General features: G+C 44.6%; 2 protein-coding genes across 3 annotated transcripts in view; one reads left to right on the top strand and one right to left on the bottom strand.

Moving 5' to 3' along the window:
* DEAF1 (DEAF1 transcription factor) overlaps positions 1-1875 on the bottom strand; it is a 364344-nt gene extending 362469 nt beyond the window's left edge. Inside the window, exon 1 of one of the 2 annotated variants that reach the window (XM_069624041.1) lies at positions 1450-1875. In XM_069624041.1, the coding sequence (XP_069480142.1) occupies positions 1450-1648 (199 nt within the window). In that variant the 5' untranslated portion in view covers positions 1649-1875. The remainder of the gene's footprint in view (positions 1-1449) is intronic. The other variant, XM_069624040.1, reaches the window with a different exon arrangement.
* An 868-nt stretch (positions 1876-2743) lies between these two features.
* Positions 2744-20570, top strand: part of TMEM80 (transmembrane protein 80) — a 140386-nt gene continuing 122559 nt past the window's right edge. The window contains exon 1 of the mRNA XM_069624039.1: positions 2744-2827. Coding sequence (XP_069480140.1) covers positions 2809-2827 — 19 coding nt within the window. The 5' untranslated portion in view covers positions 2744-2808. The remainder of the gene's footprint in view (positions 2828-20570) is intronic.

Genomic DNA, 20570 nt, shown 5'->3' with positions numbered 1-20570 from the left:
TCAGTCTGTGATACAGTTTAGTTGTAAATGAAGGATGCCCCAGTAACCTAATGGTTTAGCAATTAAGATTATTTGGACATTTAACAACCAAATGATGTTATATATTAAGCTAATGCTTAAAATATAACATTTGGTTGTTAAATTTAACAACCAAATGATGTTATATATTAAGCATTAGCTTAATATATAACATCATTTGGTTGTTAAATGTCCAAATAATCTTAACTGCTAAAAAAAAAACAATATTAGAACTGGTTGAAAAGGGTTTAGAATTAGATGCAAAATGGATGTGCGAACGTACTTCACGTGGTCAATCGCGACAGATGCTGCAGATAAAGGGCCAGTCATCTTGAAAAATGTAAATCGAAGAAAAAGAATCCTACCTGCGTTTGAAGGATAGAAACAAACAGGATCACTGCTGTCCCAGTTTGAAGAGAAATACATTAAAGAGACAGAGATGACCCTCTGATGCATTACGCCCGCCCCTGTGCTTGATTTAAACAGGCTGAGGGAATGCTTTCAATTTTCACGCACTTTGAAGTGCCTATTGTTTATGAATCAGAATATGGTTTTAAAATGCTCCACTGCCATCTCATGATTTGTGAAGTTGTGCAAATTAAGGCACCCTTGTTTTAGAGCGCGTAAAAAAATGCACTAGCCCATCAATTTAAGGCATCCAAAAAAAAAACAAAAAAAAAAAAAAAGTGTTACGAATCAATCCCTTATGGTCTAGAAAAACGTGCATGGCTTTTAACCAGAGATTTTTTAATTTAAAAAAGCTAAACCCTGCACATAATTTTAAAGAAAGGGCGCATTGAGGTGGCACAAAGCTCCATTCCACATGCAGGGTACCAGTCAGTTACTAAGTCTCTTTTCTGTCAGACCAATCTTCATTTATCAGGTACTTAAACAGTCAACAAAATTCTGGGATTAAATAGTTTTTGTCTTTTCCATTTTACATGAAGGATTTTAAAACCCAGAATTATAAGACAAAAACAAAACTGAATGGCTTTCTCACACATGGACTAGGGAGACTTTAGAGTTCTGCACCACGTCTCTGCGATGAGCATGCCTGCCGGTAACTGGGCATGCATGAAAAATTATATAATCAAATTATTAGTGCTTTAACATATTGCTGTGGATATTTATACTGTATGGTTCACCCCCTTTTCATGTGCCACTTACTCTTCGTTATTTTTTATCTGCATTGCAAAACCCTACTATTAACTTGCATGGAAAAAGCATTGCTCTGCTTACTTGTATTACTTGTGTACAATGCTTCTGTATGGAACACTGTTACCTAACTTGACCCAGGTATCTGGCTCTACTATTGCACGACTCCCCTTGTGGCAAGGAAGTAGTATTACTGTTCTTTGCCCGCATCCCTCCTATTGCTCTTGAGCACTATTTGCTCTCTTGCTCCCCTTGCGGAAGTTTCCTGTCACTCGCCTGCATAGGCTACTTCGGGCACGTCCTGATGCGACTCTGCCTCCAGGCCCAGATGTGTCGTTCCCCCCATTCCCTCTGCCTCCAGGTCTGAGCTTTGCTCCTCCTCTTGCCCCGCCCGGGCAGTTACCGCCACAGCCGCTCTCACTGCCGCTGCCTCCGCTAGACCCAGCTCTTTCGCCGCCGAGTCCGCCTCCTCCATATCCGAACTCTGCCGAGGGGCCCCGAGTGTCCACCACCGGAATCTACCGAAGGGCCCCGAGAGTTTGAGGTCGGAAACTACCGAAATCCACCGAGGAGTACCGTGCGACGATCACCGGAATCTGACGAAGTATAAGGCTAGCCGGAAATGCACGAATTTGTCCGAACTTGGCTTCACCCGAGTATGATAAACTACGTAACGTGATGTTTCCCGATATTATCCGAACGGCCTTTGCCCAGGAAGAACAGAAACTAAGATGTCAACCTGCGTAGTCACGTTGCTGACGTGCTTAATGTTTTAGTGCCTTTCGCAGAACATGCCCGTGAGAATAGGTTCCGACTATTTAGTTGGAATAATCATGTTGGGTGTTCTCCATGCTTATGTTGAATCATTAACATGTCCAAGAGAAAAAACGCAATTTGTTACGTTTTTATATATTTTATTGAACATATTAATTTTGTAGATTTTTTTGCTATTAGTTTACATATTTTTCTATGCTGAGTTATGAATTTTTCTGTGCAAGCCGCCTTCCCATATCTCGCCCTGCAGACTGCCTTTAGTTAGGCCCCCTTCTGTGTAGTTTTAAGATGGCCGACACATTTACTATAGCTCGGCGGGGCTCATCGATTGTCCGTTTTCTCCTGGCTGGTATGGCTCGTGGTTGTCGTCAAACTAGAAACAGGACAAACTTGTTCCTGGCCTGTCCTCGCTTTGGTTTATGGCAAGAGAAAAGGGATTCAGTTGAATGATGTAGAACGAACCTATAATTCTTTAATATGTGTTAAATGTAGCACTTTACTGAATATTATACTTCATCATATGGGTGAGAAGTGCGTTCTTTCAATTATAAACCTTTACACTGTCTTAAATAAAAACAATTGCCGCTTTTGTGATATTCACATAACAATTGAACGGGTCCGCTGGAAGTAATGCATTGCAATAAGAGCCCTTAATATATGTTTCAACACTTGCTGTGCATTCAACTTGAACGTGTGTGTATTAGAGAGCGCTCGTGGAGATGGCGATCAGGCTAGACGGCGGACTGTCATGTCAATGTAACAACAGTAGCCAATGAGAAAGGGGGACGGCTTACTCTCAACTCTTGTTTAATTAAGGCCTGTCCAGGCTTCGTTTATGGAAAGAGTCAAGGCAACAGTAAGATGGCGGCTGTCGGGAGAGGTGAGGGAGGAGATGCGTTGCCATCGTTACCACTCCGCTCAGGGTCTAAATGGGGGGATGAGGGATGAGGGATGGGGGATGGGGGATGGGGGATGGGGGGGGAGTAATGAGACTGTAATGTCGGAAATGTTTGTATTAGCATAATTTCACACATGTTCCAAGAGCTGGACGTTTTAACACCCCGCTACTCTCCACTCCCTACGTGTGGATCGGGGCGAATTCAAGTTCTGTGTGGGCACCTGCTTCTTGTTCTCGCTTGAATCGGTGCCATAGTCATTTTAGAACGGCACAGCAGGAATAAAGTACTTTTTAAACTATCAAAATGGGCCTCGGACTAGGACGGGTGTCCTCCAAATAAGCGTCACTTGAATTGAGAGTGTACGTTTACTTTACATCTATTGCGTTTTCCCATAACCAATGTACCAATACACTTGTAGTAGTCGTGGACGGCGGCAAGGACTTTTCGACTTTTTCATTTGAAATAGGCTGCACACCTCAGCCTGTCCTTAGTTTCTGCCCCTATATTGGAATGTTATCACAAAACAAAATACTTCTTAAATTAATATGCCAAAGGTGTTTTTTGTTGTTGCAGCGTGCACATTACATGGTGCCTTTGCTGGCACCTTTTATGTATTAATAGCATTTGTGTAACCCCAGGGGTATCACAGCGTTTGTACAGAAGAAATAGTAGGGGCAAGATTGGCAGCAAGAAAAGTAAGGCAATTACATATTTATTGAACAGCCAGGTTTTCAGAAGTCTCTTGAAAGTAGGGTAGGAGTGTTCGTTTCTGATGTTGTGTTGTAACGAATTCCAGAGAGAAGTGGCTGTAGCGCAGAATCTCACACCACCGTCTATGGTGTTTTTGAAGCGTGGGTTGACAAGTGAGATGTAACGGGAAGAGCGCAGTGGGTGCACATACTGTCTCTTGGCAATGCTGTTGATCAGATAGAGAGGGGCTTCTTTGTAGATGCAGCAGTGAGCAATGGATACAAGTAGGAAAGCAATGAGGGCTTTGATGGGCAACCAATGGACTTCTTTCCATGCGATGCCATCAATGGAGAATGAGGAATTGGTTCAGTCAAGGTTTTTGAGGTGGTGGGGCTCGGTTACAGCGAGGAGCTCTGTTTTTTCATCGTCAAGACAGAGGTTGCAAGTAGCCATCCAATTTTGAATGGTGCTGTACACCCTGTTAATAGTACCCATGTCCCTTGTGTAGTTGCCAGTGATGGGGATCAGTATTTGGGTGTCATCAACAAAATGTGTGTTGGTTTGTTTGTTTATTTATTTATCATGCGCACCAGACCTGGGGGTATCGGGGTGCAGGGTACAAGAAGGGTTAAAAGAATGCTTTCAACTTAGCGGAAGGTAGGTTACAGGGTTACCAATATACAAGACATACAGGCATTACATTGATTACATGAGACAATACATATAGAGACAGGGACTATCAGGAATTTACATATTTACAATAGATAGATACAATAATAGAAGTCATAGGATGATGTAAGGGTAGAACAGGTGCTGTGAGTTAATAGGTATCAGATAAGCGCTAATTGGTCATTTTCCCTGAGCCACTTGATGGTGTTGTATCTGAGTTTGAGAAATGTTTGGTCTGCCCTCAAGGTGTGGGGGAGGGAGTTCCATAGCTGCGCTACTTTGACGGGGAAGCTGCCCCCGCCTGCTTTGGTTAATTTGAATCTGGATATGATTAGGCAATTGGTGTTAGCATATCTGGTAGGACGAAGAGAAGTTTTTTTGGGAATTCTTTGCACAAGGTAACGAAGAGCCGCATTGTTGAGGCATTTGTGGATAAGTGACACAGTTTTTAGGCAGATTTTATCATTGATGGTTAGCCATTTAGTGGGATGTCTTGCTGCAGATATGTGTTCTCTCTTGGCAATACCTAGGGCAGTTGTCAAGGCATTCTTTTGTAGGATTTGGATGTGTTTGCTGGCATCCAAATAGAGAGCATTACAATAATCCAACTTTGATAAAAATTAAAGCTCCGCAAGTGTGATACTACCATCTTTAGATAAGAACAGTTTGCTAGCTCTAATTAGTTTACAGGTGTAGGCCTTGGCCTTAACCTGTCTGGCAAGAGTGAGGGTTGAATGGAGGTAGAAACTTAGTGTTTTTTCCTCATCAACTTTTATGATTTTGCCATCTATGTTGATGAATGAATAATTGGGGCCTAGTTTTGTAAGGTTGGCTGTGGTTCCTAGGATGAGGATCTCTGTTTTGTCATCATTCAGGCATAGTCTGTGGGCAGCCATCCATGCCTGAATGATGAGGTAGACTTTATTCACCAAGGCCGTATACTTATCATAATCTCCAGAAAGTGGTATAAGGATCTGAGTGTCAACGGCATAGTTGGTGTATGTGACACGCAGGTTGTCCAGATTATCGAATAAGGGCTTGGTGAAAATATTGTACAAAGTGGGTGAGACGTCGGATCCCTGCGGCACGCCACAGGTAATAGGCATGGCGTCTGCTGCCACAGTTGGTGAGAAGGCTTTCATGGTCCTGTCGCTCAAAAAGGATTGGATCCAAGTAATGGTGTCCTGGGCAAAGTGGGCAGCTGAGTTAAGGTGGTTGCATAGAACTGAGTGGTCAACCAAATCAAAAGCGGCCGAGAGATCGAGGAGTAAGAGTGCAGTGTTCCCCTTGTCCCTCAGCTCATCGATCTGTGTTTTGAGATCGACCAGCGCCGTTTCCGTGCCGTGTTGGGGCCTAAATCCAGATTGGCGGGTTCCCATGAGTTGGTTAGTCTCCAGATATTCCTGGATCTGGAGTTAGGCCATGCAGTCTAGAATCTTAAGTAGAAAAGGCACTGTTGTAATAGGCCTGTAGTTGGTGGGGATGGCTCGGTCGAGTGTCTGTTTTTTTAAGGTGTGGGAGGACCCAAGACTCCTTTAGGTTGTTTGGGATAGTACCTGAGGCAAAGGAGGCGTTCATTAATTTTGTTATGAAGGGTGAGAGGTCTCTGGCTGCGTCTTTAATAATTTGGGGCGGACAGTTGTCACCCTTGCAATTAGATGGTTTAAGGGAGAGTATGATTTTCTCAACCTCAAGTATGCTGACTTTAGTGAAGCTGAAGCGTTTATTCGGTTTGGTGTCAGGTGTAGGGGGGATGGCAGGTGACGGTAAATTGGGAAGGTTAGCTTTTTTCTTAACAATATCAGACTGCAGCATAGTGATTTTATTCATTAGAGCGCTTTGAATGTTTGAGCGCCAGAGTTTATCTTTCACACAGTTGACTGCAAGGGGTATAGGGGCTTCCAGCTCTTTTAAAATTACAAGCTCCTTAGTGCTTGACTTAGCATCAAGGATTCTATTGTTGTAGGTTTCCTGTTTGTTTTTGATTATTTCTTTTTTGTAGTGAGCTGCTATGTTGGCCAAAAGGGTTTTGTTTTCCTCATTAGGTAGGTGCTTCCAGGTGGCTTTGCACTTTCTTTTTTTGAGCTCTTAGTATTTTGGGATGGGGAGTGAACCAAGTGTTCAAGTGGGCTCTTGGTTTGCTTTTCCTGATTTTTAAAGGGGCAATTTTGTCTAAAGCTTTGTTCATAGCGTTGTTGTATTCGTTTACCAGTGTAGCTGGGTCAATGGTATCCAGGAGTGAGTTGAGAGTAGGTAGGATGAGGGGCATGAGTTTGTCTGCTGTAATGTTCTTTTTGTTTCTAGTGAGGATAGGTGGCGCTACTGGGGTGTTTGATGTGATGAAGGTTAGGTTTGACTGCTAGAGCAAAGGAGAGGAGGGCATGATCAGTCCAAAATTGGGGGGTTATGGGAATGGTAGCGGTGCAGTTAAGGTCGGCGACCCAGTCTAACATTCTGCCTTTATTATGTGTAGGCAATGTAGCTCTTAGCGTGAAACCAAGTTCTGTGAGCGTGTTGGTAATGATAGTGGCTTGTTGGTCATTGTATCCCAAGTTAAAATCTCCTAGAGCTAAAATCTGTGAGTTAGCTTTGAAGTCGTCAGAAAGGATTATAGCTAAATCCTCCTCAAAGGTGCAGAGGGTGCCTGCCGGCCTATAGATGAGATGGATTTTAAGTGTTTGAGAGTCAGAGAGGGATAGTTTAGAAGTGAGTAGCTCACACGATTTGAAGCTGAGTGGAGGGGCTAGTCGCATAGATAGTGAGGTTTTGGCTATGAAAGCTAGACCTCCGCCCCTGGAGTCCCTATCCGCTCTTAAGTATGCTGTGGTTATCGGGGACAGCAAGCAAGAGGGCCTGTCCTGCGGCTGCGTGGAGCCATGACTCAGTGATGGCCAAGAAATCATTGTCTTCAGAGCAAATTAGGTTGGGTATCTCAGTCGGATGTGCCACCAGGGATATGGCATTGATGAGGGCGAACTTTATGTTTGGGACATTGTGGTTAGCCGGGCAAGTAGGTAGTTTGTCTTGGTTTGAGGTGGGTTGGTTTGAGACAAATGGTTGGTCACGCACAAATTGTTTTAGTGCGTGTCATTCTTCGAAGAAAGAGTGCGTAAGGCACTGTGGGATTTGTTTAAGTTCCTGTTACTATTTTTATCACATAGGTCTACTCTTGGGAGGCTGCTCTTAGTATTCCTGCTGACTGGAGGCTCGTGGAGCCTGGCAGGTCTAGAGTGGAGTTTTAGGTTTCTTGATTGCGTGTTACATGGTAGGACGGTTTTAGTTAAGCCAGAGGTAAGGTTGTGATGGTCAGGGGCTTCTGTTTTTGTGGCAACGGGTAGGTCCAGGTAGAGTTTGGGATCAGCCGAAGGGCAAGTGGGAGGTCTGGTAGTCATGCCTCAGGTTAGAAATCAGATGGGGTGACCAGGCCGGGTGGCTGGAGTTCGTTAAGGATATCCTAGTACTACCCGCGGGAGGGGCTGGCTTGGGGACCTAGGTTGGGAAGGGTCCACAGGAAGAGACCTAGCAGTGCGAAGAGGGCGCACATAGTGTGAGAGAGTATATTGTTGTTGAGCCCTATGATCTGTGAGTAGGTTGAGGTAGTAACTCGGGAAAGATTCACGTTTCTACACACACGATATGTAGGTGTTGGTAAGGGAGCATGGAGCAAAATGAGGTGAGGCCAAGCAGGGCTCATTGTGTACAATTTGGAAGGTAACACAGGTATGGCAGGCAGAGTATGCAATCACAAATAGTACAGTACAAGTGGAGACATGCTAGACCAACAAAGCAATGCAGTCGCAAATAGTACAGAATGAGTGGTGGCACGCTAGGCCAGCACAGTACAGTAACAGTGGCGGGATGCTAGAGCAATAAAGCAATGCAGTCGCAAACAGTAAAGTATGAGTGGCGGTACGCTACACCAAAATAAGGAGTCTTCATGAGGCGATTCGAGGTGCCTCGGGTTTACCTGAAATAACGCATGCTAGTGGACTGGAGCCTTTGGGCAATAGAGTGTCCTCTCTTTGATCTTATCTGATATATTTGTGACATGAACTGGTGAATATCTTCTGTTTATAAATTTCTGCTGTAATTCACGTGATATTTGCTCATATTCTTGAGGGCATAGCATCAATAGTAGACACAGACACAATGGATACAGGTTTCGAAAACCATTTGTTAATTTGGTTGGGTGGGTAGAATTCCTAACTGGCCCTAACTCTAGAATGGGAGTAATCTCGACCATTAAATAAACCGCAAACAGTCCAATTCAGTCTTAGTCAAAATAAAAAGACCTATACTAAGAAAACCTAACCTTGCCCTCATTCTCAAAATGACAAATGAGATAAGGGAATTCAAAACGAAAATAGTGTCACTCCCTTCCCCACGTTCAGCACTACAGGGGCTAGAGAGTTTACTAAAAAGTATAGGTGGATGGCACAGTTCTTTCAGTCTTGCACACTTTGGCTCACTGGTACAAATTAACCGTTCAGGCTTGGGCTTCAAGCTTCTAGTAGGTCAATCACTCCTTAGGCTTCGTCCGCCCTTGTCATACATGTAGAGTTCTGCTTTTAACCTTTACTGTACCTGCTTCCCTCTGTTGGGTTGAGCCTGTCTCTTACTTTGTGGGGGTTCCCTTCCAGCTGTCCTTTCACTGTCAAAAATGTTTGAAACTGCAAGGATTTTACAAAGACCTCTGCATGACCACTTCGACCTCTCTCTGGATAATTCTACAATCCACAATCTTCCTCCTCTTGGAACACAAATGTCTGTTGGTACTTGTAGTTTCTTATTCCTTTTGGTTTGGCTTCTTTTATGGTTAATATATATTGCCCTCTTGGCGTATTTAGAGTTCTTATACTTTGATTTTCATTCATTCTACTTCTTTTCGGGATCGCAATTGCTTTCTTGCCTTTGATTCTCAATCAACTTAAAACATTTCACAGAGACTTTCTACTGTGGGATTCCCCCTCGCAGGACCATTCTGTTACTTTGCATCCATTCCTTTTACAATTCATCCATTCCTTTTACAATTCAGCAATTGGCCTTTTCCCTACGTGTGTAATCGCCATACGTGCAACCTTCAACTTTTGAGTTAATTACTTTTGCTTCAACACAAACCAGACTTTAATTGCCTTCGATAACTCACCATTTGTGTTCCTTAGCCTTCTTTCATGAACACTTTTTATGCTGCAGTCAAGGCCGTTTACAACGCCTCCTCGGCTCCTCCACAACTCTGTTGTTCACCCAGTTTCAGTCTTGGAACGCTTATGGCTTCCCGGAAGTAGTGGATTCTCGCCTGGCCTGCTCTCGACCTTCGTAACTGCAGATCAGCCCCTTGGCCTCCCGACTTCCATCGCCTAGTTTGCCGCCCCGAAAGAGCTGTTCCTTCTCATACCCAGCCTCGCTCAAAGTGTGCCTGTGCGCACCACCTTTTATTTGTCTGAACGGGAGTTTTAACAAGTGGCAAGTGTATATAATTAGAATTACATGCCTGACTCTGTCTGGTCTCATTCCTCATCTTCCTCGGCTCAGTAGTGTTGTCAGTGTAACGTGGGGAGGAATTATGGCAGCTGGAGTTTCCCATAAAATAAGCAGGGATTAAGGGTTAGATGGGTTGTGGAAATAGAGAGATGCCATGTCTCCCCATCAGGTGTCTCTTCTCTGACACTCCCTGAGGACCTCCTACCCAGGTGATCCCTCCCTCGCTTGTCCACCCCAGGGTCGGGATCCAAAAGCGATGGGTCTTCCCTGGCCAAGAAATGCAATTACAAAACTGAATATGATGCATAGATGTGTGAGAGTTGCTTTACTGTCCAGGGCATTCTTACTCTTTTTATAGGCAGTGCTTTGTACTTCGGTTCTATATGGCCTCGAAGCAATTTGTATGTTTGAAAGATCTTTCCTTGCTAGATGCGTTGGAGGGCAAATTCTGGGCGAAAATGCTGGGACTGGGTCCTTGCGTTTCAGTCGAAATTATCTGTCTGGAACAGGGCCTCATATTGCTGTCTTCCATGGCATTGAAAAGGAGAATCCTATTGTATTTGAAATCCCTTAGTGCCCCAGTATGCCCACTGTTACACTTGTTGGGTCAGCAAGTACCCCTTACCCATTCCAATTCGCTGGTATCTTTGGCACATGCAAGTTTTGAAAATATGGGATGGAAACCTGCTTGGGAGGACAGCCTACATGAATGAGTTAAGAAGTTTCATGCAAGTTGGAGCAATGGGACTGTTGTACAAATTATTCCCATCTTGTCACTTTGAGTAGCTACCGCCCCGTTATTGACCAGCTAGTTCATAAATACTAAGTACCTCAATGTTATATCAACCTATGTTCGTCACCAAAATTACTTGGGTTTGTATTAATACTGCGATTTGGTAGATTGCCACTATTAGCTTCTATTGGTTCAGAGCAGGGAATCCCAAAAGATGGGAGGAGCTGTCGACCTTGTGGAATAGCAGGAAAACTAGACCACTCACCACGTGTTGACAGTGTCTTGAATATGGTCCACTCTATATGAAGATGCTGGGCCCATATGTATCAGACTATAACCGCATCAAGAGTGAGGCATTTTGGCGTTATTGCTTGAATACGGGACATACATCAATGCATATTACCCTGTTTGATATCTGGAATGAAATACTCAAGTTAGGAAAAGTGGGAAAAATTGCCAAATTGGAAAATCAATGCTGACAGTTAATTTTGGTCATGGAATCCGCCTATTGATGGTAGTGGCCACATGGCCTTGATGGTGCTGCCTATTAGCCAATGTGAATCTAGTAAATGCACTGATGAACTTGCAAGGCTGAATTGTTTCCCTGCTTTTGTCTTATTTCATGGAAACATCAGGATGATGAACAGATAAGTGACGTGTATAGTTGTATATGTAGTACATCTTCTTGTTGGTCTAGGTATTGTCTAGTAAATTATGTAAATTAGGATTTAATTAATAATGATGTGTATGTTTTATGTATTTCTTTGTGATTAACTGAATAATTGTATTTTAAATGTATTCACCTTTCATTTGAGCTATAAACATAATACATCTATATATATAAGGATTATAAAAAAGAAAAGGTTTCCTCATTATCTATGATTGTGAGTTTTCTTCCATTGTAACCTGTCTGAAATACTTAACTTTCCTTTCGGATGAACAGATTTTATTTTGTAATCCAATCGCACTGTGTCCTGTATGTTTGATCAGAGTTTCTTCAAAAATCTGATCGCACTGTGTCCGGTATCTTTCACTTTCTCTCACAACGCATACGCACTTTTGTTTCTCTCTCCGTTCATCCTATCATTTGACCTTCTGTGTTTAAGACCTCGCTTGGTTTCAGCATTTTGACTGTTAATGTATTCCTGGTAGACAGTCAACTGAAGGTAAGCTAAATTCTTGCCTACAATTCAATACAAATTGTTTACCGACTTCCTCCTGCATCCTCAAGTTATACATTTGGCTATACAACTTTTTTGCTAAATGCACTAATCTACTTCATTCTTTTCCAACTCGCTATTACGTGATTCGATTTTATAAAGTAGATCCCATTAAAGGCAACTTTGTGACTCATCCACATACTGGAAGACATATTCCTTTAAAACACTCAGCCAAATGCGATACCATGAATGTAATATATGGGATTAATTGTCCTTGTGGCCCGTTTTATGTAGGCTTAACAACAAAAAAAGCAAATAACCCGCTGGACAGAACATATATCTAATCTAAGGACTCGCTCAGACAAGTCACCAGTAGAACAACCCTTTTTATCAGCTAATCACACTGTTGCTGAAATGCAGTTCATCACACTGGAGCATGTGACCCATCCCAAGAGAGGCTGTAATTTAAATGTACTTTTAGCCCAGAAAGAAATTCAATGGATTGAAAGATTCTTTAGACCTTGGGGAAATTAATCTTGATTGGGACTTATGATGCAATTTGTAATGGATCACACAAAGTTGCGGAGTAGTGAATTTCCGTTGCTGGCTTCAGATTGTAACTCTGAGGAGAGGATTTAATGAGCGACCGAGCTTCTGCATATCTAATTGGTACACCGTGCTCTTACTCTTATACTGGTGTGTCGTATTAGTATACATACAACTAAATAACTTAAGTGCATAATATTCATGCTCTACAGTATGAGTTATGATTTATGTTCCTTAACTCTACATGACTTGTATTTTTTAATTCACGGTTTGTCAGATCTTGTAACAATGGATTATGTTCTTCTTTCTTTACTTGAATTTCAAGTAGCATTATAAAACCCAACAATAAACACACATCATCACAAAAAGAATCTACATTTCCCAACAAAATAGTCTTTATTTTTTTTTTTGTAGTCCATTTATGATAGGATATGTATTGGAACATGTATTTTTAACCAATCTCCTCTCCTATGAGTCCATAACCTTTGCTTCCTTTCCTCGTCCTTCCTCTTTCTTTGTCCATCTCAAATCGTGCGCCCCAACCGGTAGACGCTGAAATATAAAGATTTCTTCCTCTTCCCTTTCTCAGGATCCTGCTACCTTAGTCTCCGTCCCTGTCAAATAATCAAATGAGGCTAGCTATGATAGGGTGGGCAATTGTTTTTGAAAACCATTCCTCATAACAACATTATTCCATAAACATTACATCAAACATTGCATCAATATATCAATTACCTCATGCAACGATTGACTGGGTGGGATAATCCTCCGCCTCCATGTCTTTGATAGAATCTTGACTTTCTATTACGCTAGTATATAAAACCAGTATTCTATGTCAAGACCAGAGGCTCAGATTATGCTTCTTCAAAGCTTACTCGCCACCAACGTAGACACGTGATCTATTGTTCAAAAGTAAAAGTCCTTGAACGTTGACTCTTTCCACCAGCCCACTGCCTTTAAAATGTCCTCTAACCATGCTCCAGCATTCTATGCTTTAGATGGCGTAGCTCCTCTAATTGAATTAGCCCAATAGGCTCTAATGTCAATGCTCGCCTGTAGCATACTCCATTTGACCCACCTAGCCAGGCTTGCCACAGACACAACAGTGAATGGTCTCCTTAAAGCGATCAGCAGTTGAGTTACCCCTGCCGGTCTAAGACTACCTGTCATAGCTTCATAAGTCTTCAGACAATAAACCGTACATGGCCTGGGTTGGTCTGGAAAAGCTGTGCATGAAATGGTTTTGATACATGTCTTAGTCCTCTTCTTAACATAAAAAGTGACTCCCGAAGGGCTGAAGGATTTTCAGTCCACTTCTAGGGCTCAAACGTCCGACACCCTTTTTTTACATTATATGAGGCAAAGCAGTGTAGCAAGCTTTGCTGATGACGCCTTCCTCGACAGCTGTTAATTATCTGGGCAGTTGGTAAACAAATTCAGGATGACATTGACGTCCAATGTCTGAGAATACTTAAAAGCCATACCTCTCTGAGGAGTCTGCATACAAGTGGGTGTTTCCCCCCACCCCCTATTGGCATGCCCTCTATTTTAGGGTTTCCCACTGATATGGCCGATCTACAGGTATTCGCTGTCCTGTTGTAACGTTTACCTCTGGCGCCCTGCAGCAATGCCTGGTTAGGACTGTTTTTCTGAAGCGTTGCCCCACTAGATAACCTGGTTATGATGGACACCCAAGCCACTCCTTCCCCCACTGATCCACTGAAGAGCTAAAACCCAGTGAACATTGTGGTTGGGAGGGGCCCGGTAGAACTCAGTATGTGTGTCCAGACTTTACCCCCACCTCCCCCTTATGTCTCCCTTAGGTATGCTGACTGGCGTGCAGGCGGTTGTGCTCACTGTGTTTAAAAGAAGGATGAAGGTGCCAGGTAAGTATCCGACTCCAGTTGCTTCACTTTGAGTAGTGGTCCAGGCCAGCTGCAACGCACAAAGGCGCTGAAGGTGTAGAGGTAAGTCTTTGTATAACGCTGCTTTGTCTTCTAGAGTTCTGGCAGCATGCGGCGCGGAGCACGGCTTGTTTTGTATTGTTCGCTCTTGTCTGGTGGCGCGGTGCGCTTTAACAAGTCTCTTTCTCTCTTCCTTTCCACAGGTGCGGATCTCGCGAAATGCTGTTCCGTATTGGCCGCAGCACGAAGGATAAGTGGAGCAGCAACCCAGCAGGAAGCCAGCCGGCTGACTTCCTGTTCAGGTAAGTACATTCTTAATGGGAAACTCGGGTGTACATTGCCATTAAACGTCAGACTCTTACTGTAGTTTTCTCTGTTTCAGGAGCCGCGATTGCAGTGGACCTCGATCAACAATGATTCCAAGTAAATATCAAGACTGAGGCTGTTACGGAGCTCTGATGATGAAGTCTTCAGGTAAGTATAGCTGCAGATGATTTCGAGCGTGCACCAGTAAGTTACAGTCTCTGTGCACGTGGAAACGGGAGCGGTAAGCATTACACTGCTCTTGCAGGTAGCAGAAGAAACACTAAGCACAGGGTATGGTCGGGGCGTGGTTTTATAGCCTCGGGCCGCACCCTGTAACACTAGACCACTAGGGATGCCAGGCCTTCGGGTCTGCCGGGGGCCATCTTGAGTTCCACAGCAGGTTCTACCTTGGCGGCCATGTTGGTGTGGGTCAAAGCAGCTCCTAATAAACACCTGTGCCAGCTAGCCACCCTGCATGTACAGTCTCTTCCTACTCTAACATAGGAGGGTGTGCCTTGTCTCCTTATGCATGTGCCTTGTGTCCTCACTGGGATCATGACACCTGTAGGCTTTGCTCTGAGCTGCCAAAGCCGTAAGGAAATTCACTATCTGAATTATATTTGCGCTAGTGGGATGTATGTGCCGTGCCACACACCAGCTATTCCATTGTGAGCAAGCCGACCCGTAGGCCTTCCTGGTACCTGGTTCCCATGCCTCTTCGATGAATTTCTCAGCATCTTCCAAAAATCCTAGCCTCTGCCAGGCTCCCCAGAAATTGCCCAACCTATTAGACTCAGGTTGCCCTCTTCTATCTGCCTCTCTCAAACTTGAACAGAACTACCCCTAGTTCCGGAAGCAACTCAAGACCTTCCTTTTTCGCTTCCACGTTCTCTCTTCCTCTCCCCTGCTGATGCACCTGATTTCTCCAGGCACTAGTCACCCTCTGAACTCAGGCCCCAGCTCCTGCATGTCCAGTTGCCCTTGCACTGCCTCCAGCCTCCCCAGCACTTAAAGGTCTGTATCTGCAACCCTACAGTCCCTTCCCTCTGCACTTATGGGCCACCCACTGGCTGCACTTGTGAGTTAATTGCACTTCTCCCCCCCCTTCTAATTCCCCTGGCACTTATCCCCTTCCCTCTTCCCTGCACTTGCGCAATCTGAATGACACAAGGCCTAGTAAGATCGCTATTTTGTCCTCCCTTTGTTTCCCCCTCCTTGTCTTGTCGCACAGAGACACACTTGTGTACAGGCACGTTATAAAGGCCAGATCATATCATGAATCTTGCCAGCTGGACCCTGAATTATCTCTCTGAATTGCGTGAGTAACAGTGGTTTGTCGATTGATAATTCCAGAAGGTCCGGGAATCATACCTGACTCTTCCAGTCTGGACGTCACCAGAACTAAAGTTGCATGCTGTCTTCTGACCTGAGCTACTGTTCTCAGAATCATTGTGAACAGTGGCAATGCGTACTCTCTCTCCGGACCCCACTTCTGTAGAAAGGCATCCGTAGCTTCCGCTGCTGGGTCAGATCTCCAGCTGAAAAATTGAGTTAGCGGAGTATTCAGCCTGGATGCGAACAGATCCGTCCTGCATGGACCAATCAGATTCATTAGGGCCTGAAATGCTGTCCTGTCTAGTTGCCAATTGCTGACGTCCCTCAACTGTCTCGAGTTCCAGTCTGCGACTTTGTTCTGCAGACCTGGGAGATATTCTGCCATAACGCTGATCCTGTTCTGTAGGAGCATGTAGCAAAAAATATTTTACTAGTTCTGCTAGCATCCTGGACTTGGTCCCATCCAACCTGTTTATGTATTGAAATGTAGTCATAGGCGCCCCTCTCCGAGAACGAACATGGCCTATTGACCTGTCCTTTGGGACAGTACCCACTCGAGAGTCTGCAGCCACATTAGCTCACTGTACCTTTCACAGATGGGAAATGTCAATTTGCATATCAGTCTTTGCACTGCCCACATGGGCAGTCCAACACCGAAATGCTATGACTATTCCCTTCTGAACAAGAGTACAAACAGCAACCCCATACACGCGTTTCAGCCGTTTTGGGCACCATCAGTGAGGTGGAGCTGTGCCTCTCTGAGCACATTGTGCAAGGGGTCCACGTCTGGATGACCCTGTCCATTTTCAGTAACGTGCAACAGTTCGCTCTGTCTTGGGTCCAACACCTCACCGCGAAGGACCCCGCCATTGGCTCTAAGCAGTTGATGTGGAGCTCTAACTCCTTCTCTTCCCACATACCTCCCGTTGACATCTCTCTGCAACGGGCTACCCAGCCCCATTGGCTGCCATCCGATTCTATAATGAGGTCCGCAGATGAGCCATATATCGCTCTCCTGTTCCAGGCCTCCATGTGCCTGAACTACCACCATAGCTCTGTCCTTGCCTCTGTAGATATATCGGTACTCTCTGCTTGTAAAATAAGCCTCTCCGTTGGTGCTGAATTTTCAGGCATTGTAGTGCCCTCTAATGTAGGGGCCCAGTGAAGATTGCCTGAATGGATGAGGCTAGTCTCCCTAACACTCTAGCCAGCTCCCTCAGTGAGATCTCTTCCCTTGATAATATTGTTCTGATTTCTTTCTTGATCAGATTCACTTTTGCAGTCAGCAAGCTGAGCGTGGTCGCTCTTGTGTCTATCATGAAACCTAGGAACTCCAGCAACGGAGCCAGCTCCAATTCAGACTTTCCCCAGTTTATTAGAAATCCCAGACTCTGCAACAGCTCGATTGCTACCTTCACCTGTTGTTCTAACCTTACTTTGTCCTTCCCTATCAGACAGAAGTCGCCTAAATATACTATCGGCCTGATACCTTGTTCTCTAAGGTGTCTGACTACTGTTCTCATCAGTTTCGTAAAACCCCAATGTGCTGATGCCAGACCGAATGGGAGACGTGAACTCTGCCCTCCCCATCAGAATTGAAGGAACCTCTGATGCTCTCTTCGATTAGGATTGTTAAGTAGGCATCTTTGAGGTCAATCCTCACCAGCCAATCTCCTGTTTGTAACGTGTCTCTTGATGGATTCCTTCCATCTTGAAATGTCTGTAAATAATGAATGAGTTAAGTTTTTCAGGTTTCACTGGTCTGGTTTTCCGTCTGTCCTTTACCAAGAACATATTGCTTATATAACCGACCGAGAAGATTGGCCCTATGCAACGGTCTTCTTTTGCTCCATATCTAAGATCTTTGTCTAGCATTGCTTTGTCTTCTTTGTTGAACAGTATAGTCTTGGATATTCTATTTTTACTGGGTCCTGACAGAATTCTCTTTGGAAACCCTGTACCGTCTGTTCGACCCAGGCATCTCCTGATAACTCTTTCCACTTTCCTAAGAATAGTGCTGTCCTCCCTCCTACCTATGGGGTCCCTGGCCCTGCTTGCCGTATTGGCACTCTCGGGCTCATTCTCACCTGCATTTGTTTGCTGGCCTCTTGTTACTGCCTATCCAGCCTCTTCCTCTATCCCTTCCTCTTGATTGAAAGAAAGGGTTAGATTTGCACTCCTCTTGATCTCTCCAGTTGTTGCTGCTATTGTAATTGGGCCTGTATGAGGAATAGCGGCTTCCTTTGCCAGCCTTTCCACAAACCTTCTGCCCAAACACTCTTTTAATGAGGCCCTAGCCTTGTCGATGGCACCATAAGTATTGGCTAATTTCACCATCTTTTTAATGAAGTCATCCCCAAAGAGCTTGCCTTTTGTGTCCGGTGCCGACTCTGAGGTGGCCAGCGCCCCCATCTTGGGGTCTATCTTAACCATTGTCAAGTTCCTCTGAAGTGGACTCTTCAACCGTGCAATATCTACCTCTCCTTCCCCCAAGACCTCACTCTTTTCTCATCACTTCTTTCTTTGTGGTGTGCCCGTGGGGTGAGGGGGTTGTCGGTCTGGCTGCTGCTGGCCTTGTGGGCTTTCTTTCTTCCCTCTTGCCTGCATGACTTCTCTCTGGGCTTGCATCCCCTGGGAGAACGAGAACAGGTCCTCTACCAAGATTCTGCCCTGGGTTAATGTTCCCAGGCCTGCAATCAGTACTCTTTGTACTGCTTGTTCCCTGTTGGGCTCTGCCCACTTTCTGCTGTTATGGGGCTCATTGTATTGGAGCTGTGCAATCTGACACTCTGGTAGGTCTCTATGGGAATCTTAGACCTGTCCCCGTCAGTATGCAGCTTAATGTGGGTCTGGGGTGTCTCACTATGTCGCAGTTTGGCTTGGGTCTGCTCCCGTCTGCAGTGCTGTGCACACTCCCTGTATTTCTACAGACTGCCTGATCCCTGCTTTCAATGCAGGCAATTTGTTTCCTGACACAAACGTCTTAATAATATGTGCCACCAGGTGGCGTTAGCTCAATTCAAAATTGAGCTCACCACGCTGTCGGAGCAGGAAATTTCAGCGTGGCCGGTTTGGCGCGGGCCAATTTGGCACAGCTGGTTCTAAATTGCGGTATTGTCCGTTTCGGCGCACCACTGTGGCCACAGAACCCATTTTGGCACGGTGACAGTAGCACGAAAGCCAACTTGCCACCGGCCATTTAGCGCAAGGGTCATTTAGACAAGGCTGACATTGCAGAGTGTGTAAACGGCCCTTGTGCAAAACGAGCACCTAAACATCCCCCACCCCCCCCCCCGCACATCCACAACTGTGAAATAGTAAGTAAACTCCCAAGTCAAGGAAGTGCAATAAGCACAAGAGCAGCAGAACGGACCATCGTACAAGAATATGTATGAGAACACGGCAAGCCAGAATTTGGCCAAAGCGAAAATGTCTGAATAATTGTACCAGGGAAATGTACAACGCAAATAGTGACTAAAACTCCTGCTCTGCTCACAAATGCCCGTAGCCATTGAATGCCATGGAAACCTAGGCGACGTCCCTGTGAAGCAAGAGTGCTAGCTGGAAAACGAAAACATCTACTCCGCTCCTGAGTAAACCACAGCGTAAATCGGGTGCTTGAACGTCAATATTTAATACCATTCTCCTGCCAATGCTGTAATTATTGATGCCTTTGACTGACATTTTCGTTCGGAACAAACAACATGCTGACACTGTTTTGGCACTGGCTGCACAATTTGAAGGGTCAGCAAAATGTTTGAGGAATTTCTAGCATTCTACAGAAACGATCTGAGATCGGGAAATCTCTGAATTCTGAGAGTTAAGTACTATTCAGAATGGCAGATAACACCACATATCCTTTATCAAGGGCTTTGGGATCAGCCACGCTTCTTTGCCCGGGCGACGGCCCCGGGCGCAAAGCTAAATGGCCTGCAGTTGGGCGCAGTAAGGGGCAAACCCAGAAAGCTGCTTCTGAGCTTTGACAACAGATTAAGCAGCCTGCTGTGCTGGTTGGTGAGCGCTCCTCTGCAAAAAAAAAGTGTGGTTGGCTGCTCTTTGCGGACTTGTGGATGACTGCAATGCTTTGGAATTGGCAAACAAAGAAATGCATATTCCAAACGCAGCCTGTCAGGTGCTCTGAAGTCACACACATTGTGCCCCTCATTCATTGTGCTGACAGCCTTTCAATTGGGAGCATTTTATACATTTGGCTCACTTAACAAGCCATTGTTTTTACACAGTATGTGCTTAACATTTCGGAACATGGGGCATTTCTATTCACCAGGCCAGCACAAGTATCAGTTAGCTGACTAAACCTATGCATTCTTCAAAGAGAAGCAAAATGGCACACAGAAAAGTAAACTATTTTCTTTATTTCCATGTCTCTTTATTTGACACACCAAAACGTTTTTTTGTATATTACTTTTTAGTTACATAGGGCGCATCCCTGGGAAGGTTAACTCTAATTTTTCTATGTATTATAGTGGCTACATTGGGACATACACTAAATGCATCTGCTCAGCATCAAAAATCTTTTAATTGTCTAAACAAGCCAACCACTGCCTACCGCGCACACCAGATGGCAACTCAATGTCACTTGGCCCCTTGATTAGGAAAGTAGAGTTCATTGCCTGTCACCATGCAGACAGTAGCCAATGACAAAACAATGCAGTGATATGTTTGCAGCAATAATGTGTGCGCTGCACAAGTCACCACCCAGTTGGTTAATGGCGTCAATGTTGTGCTCCCTTATGTAACAGCACATATACCTGTTTTTGTTTGATGTGCCCAATGTCCATACAAGAGCACAATGTAAGAGCCCACTGGACTGTTTTGTGTATATGACTCTGACGAGCATGCCATACTGTGCCCACACTTAAACGCATAAAGCAAAGAAGTT

The sequence above is a fragment of the Ambystoma mexicanum genome, chromosome 11 (assembly GCF_040938575.1).
Source record: "Ambystoma mexicanum isolate Mex_15411 chromosome 11, UKY_AmexF1_1, whole genome shotgun sequence".
Taxonomy (NCBI): Eukaryota; Metazoa; Chordata; class Amphibia; order Caudata; family Ambystomatidae; genus Ambystoma; species Ambystoma mexicanum.
This window is presented reverse-complemented; position numbering and strand designations above follow the sequence as displayed.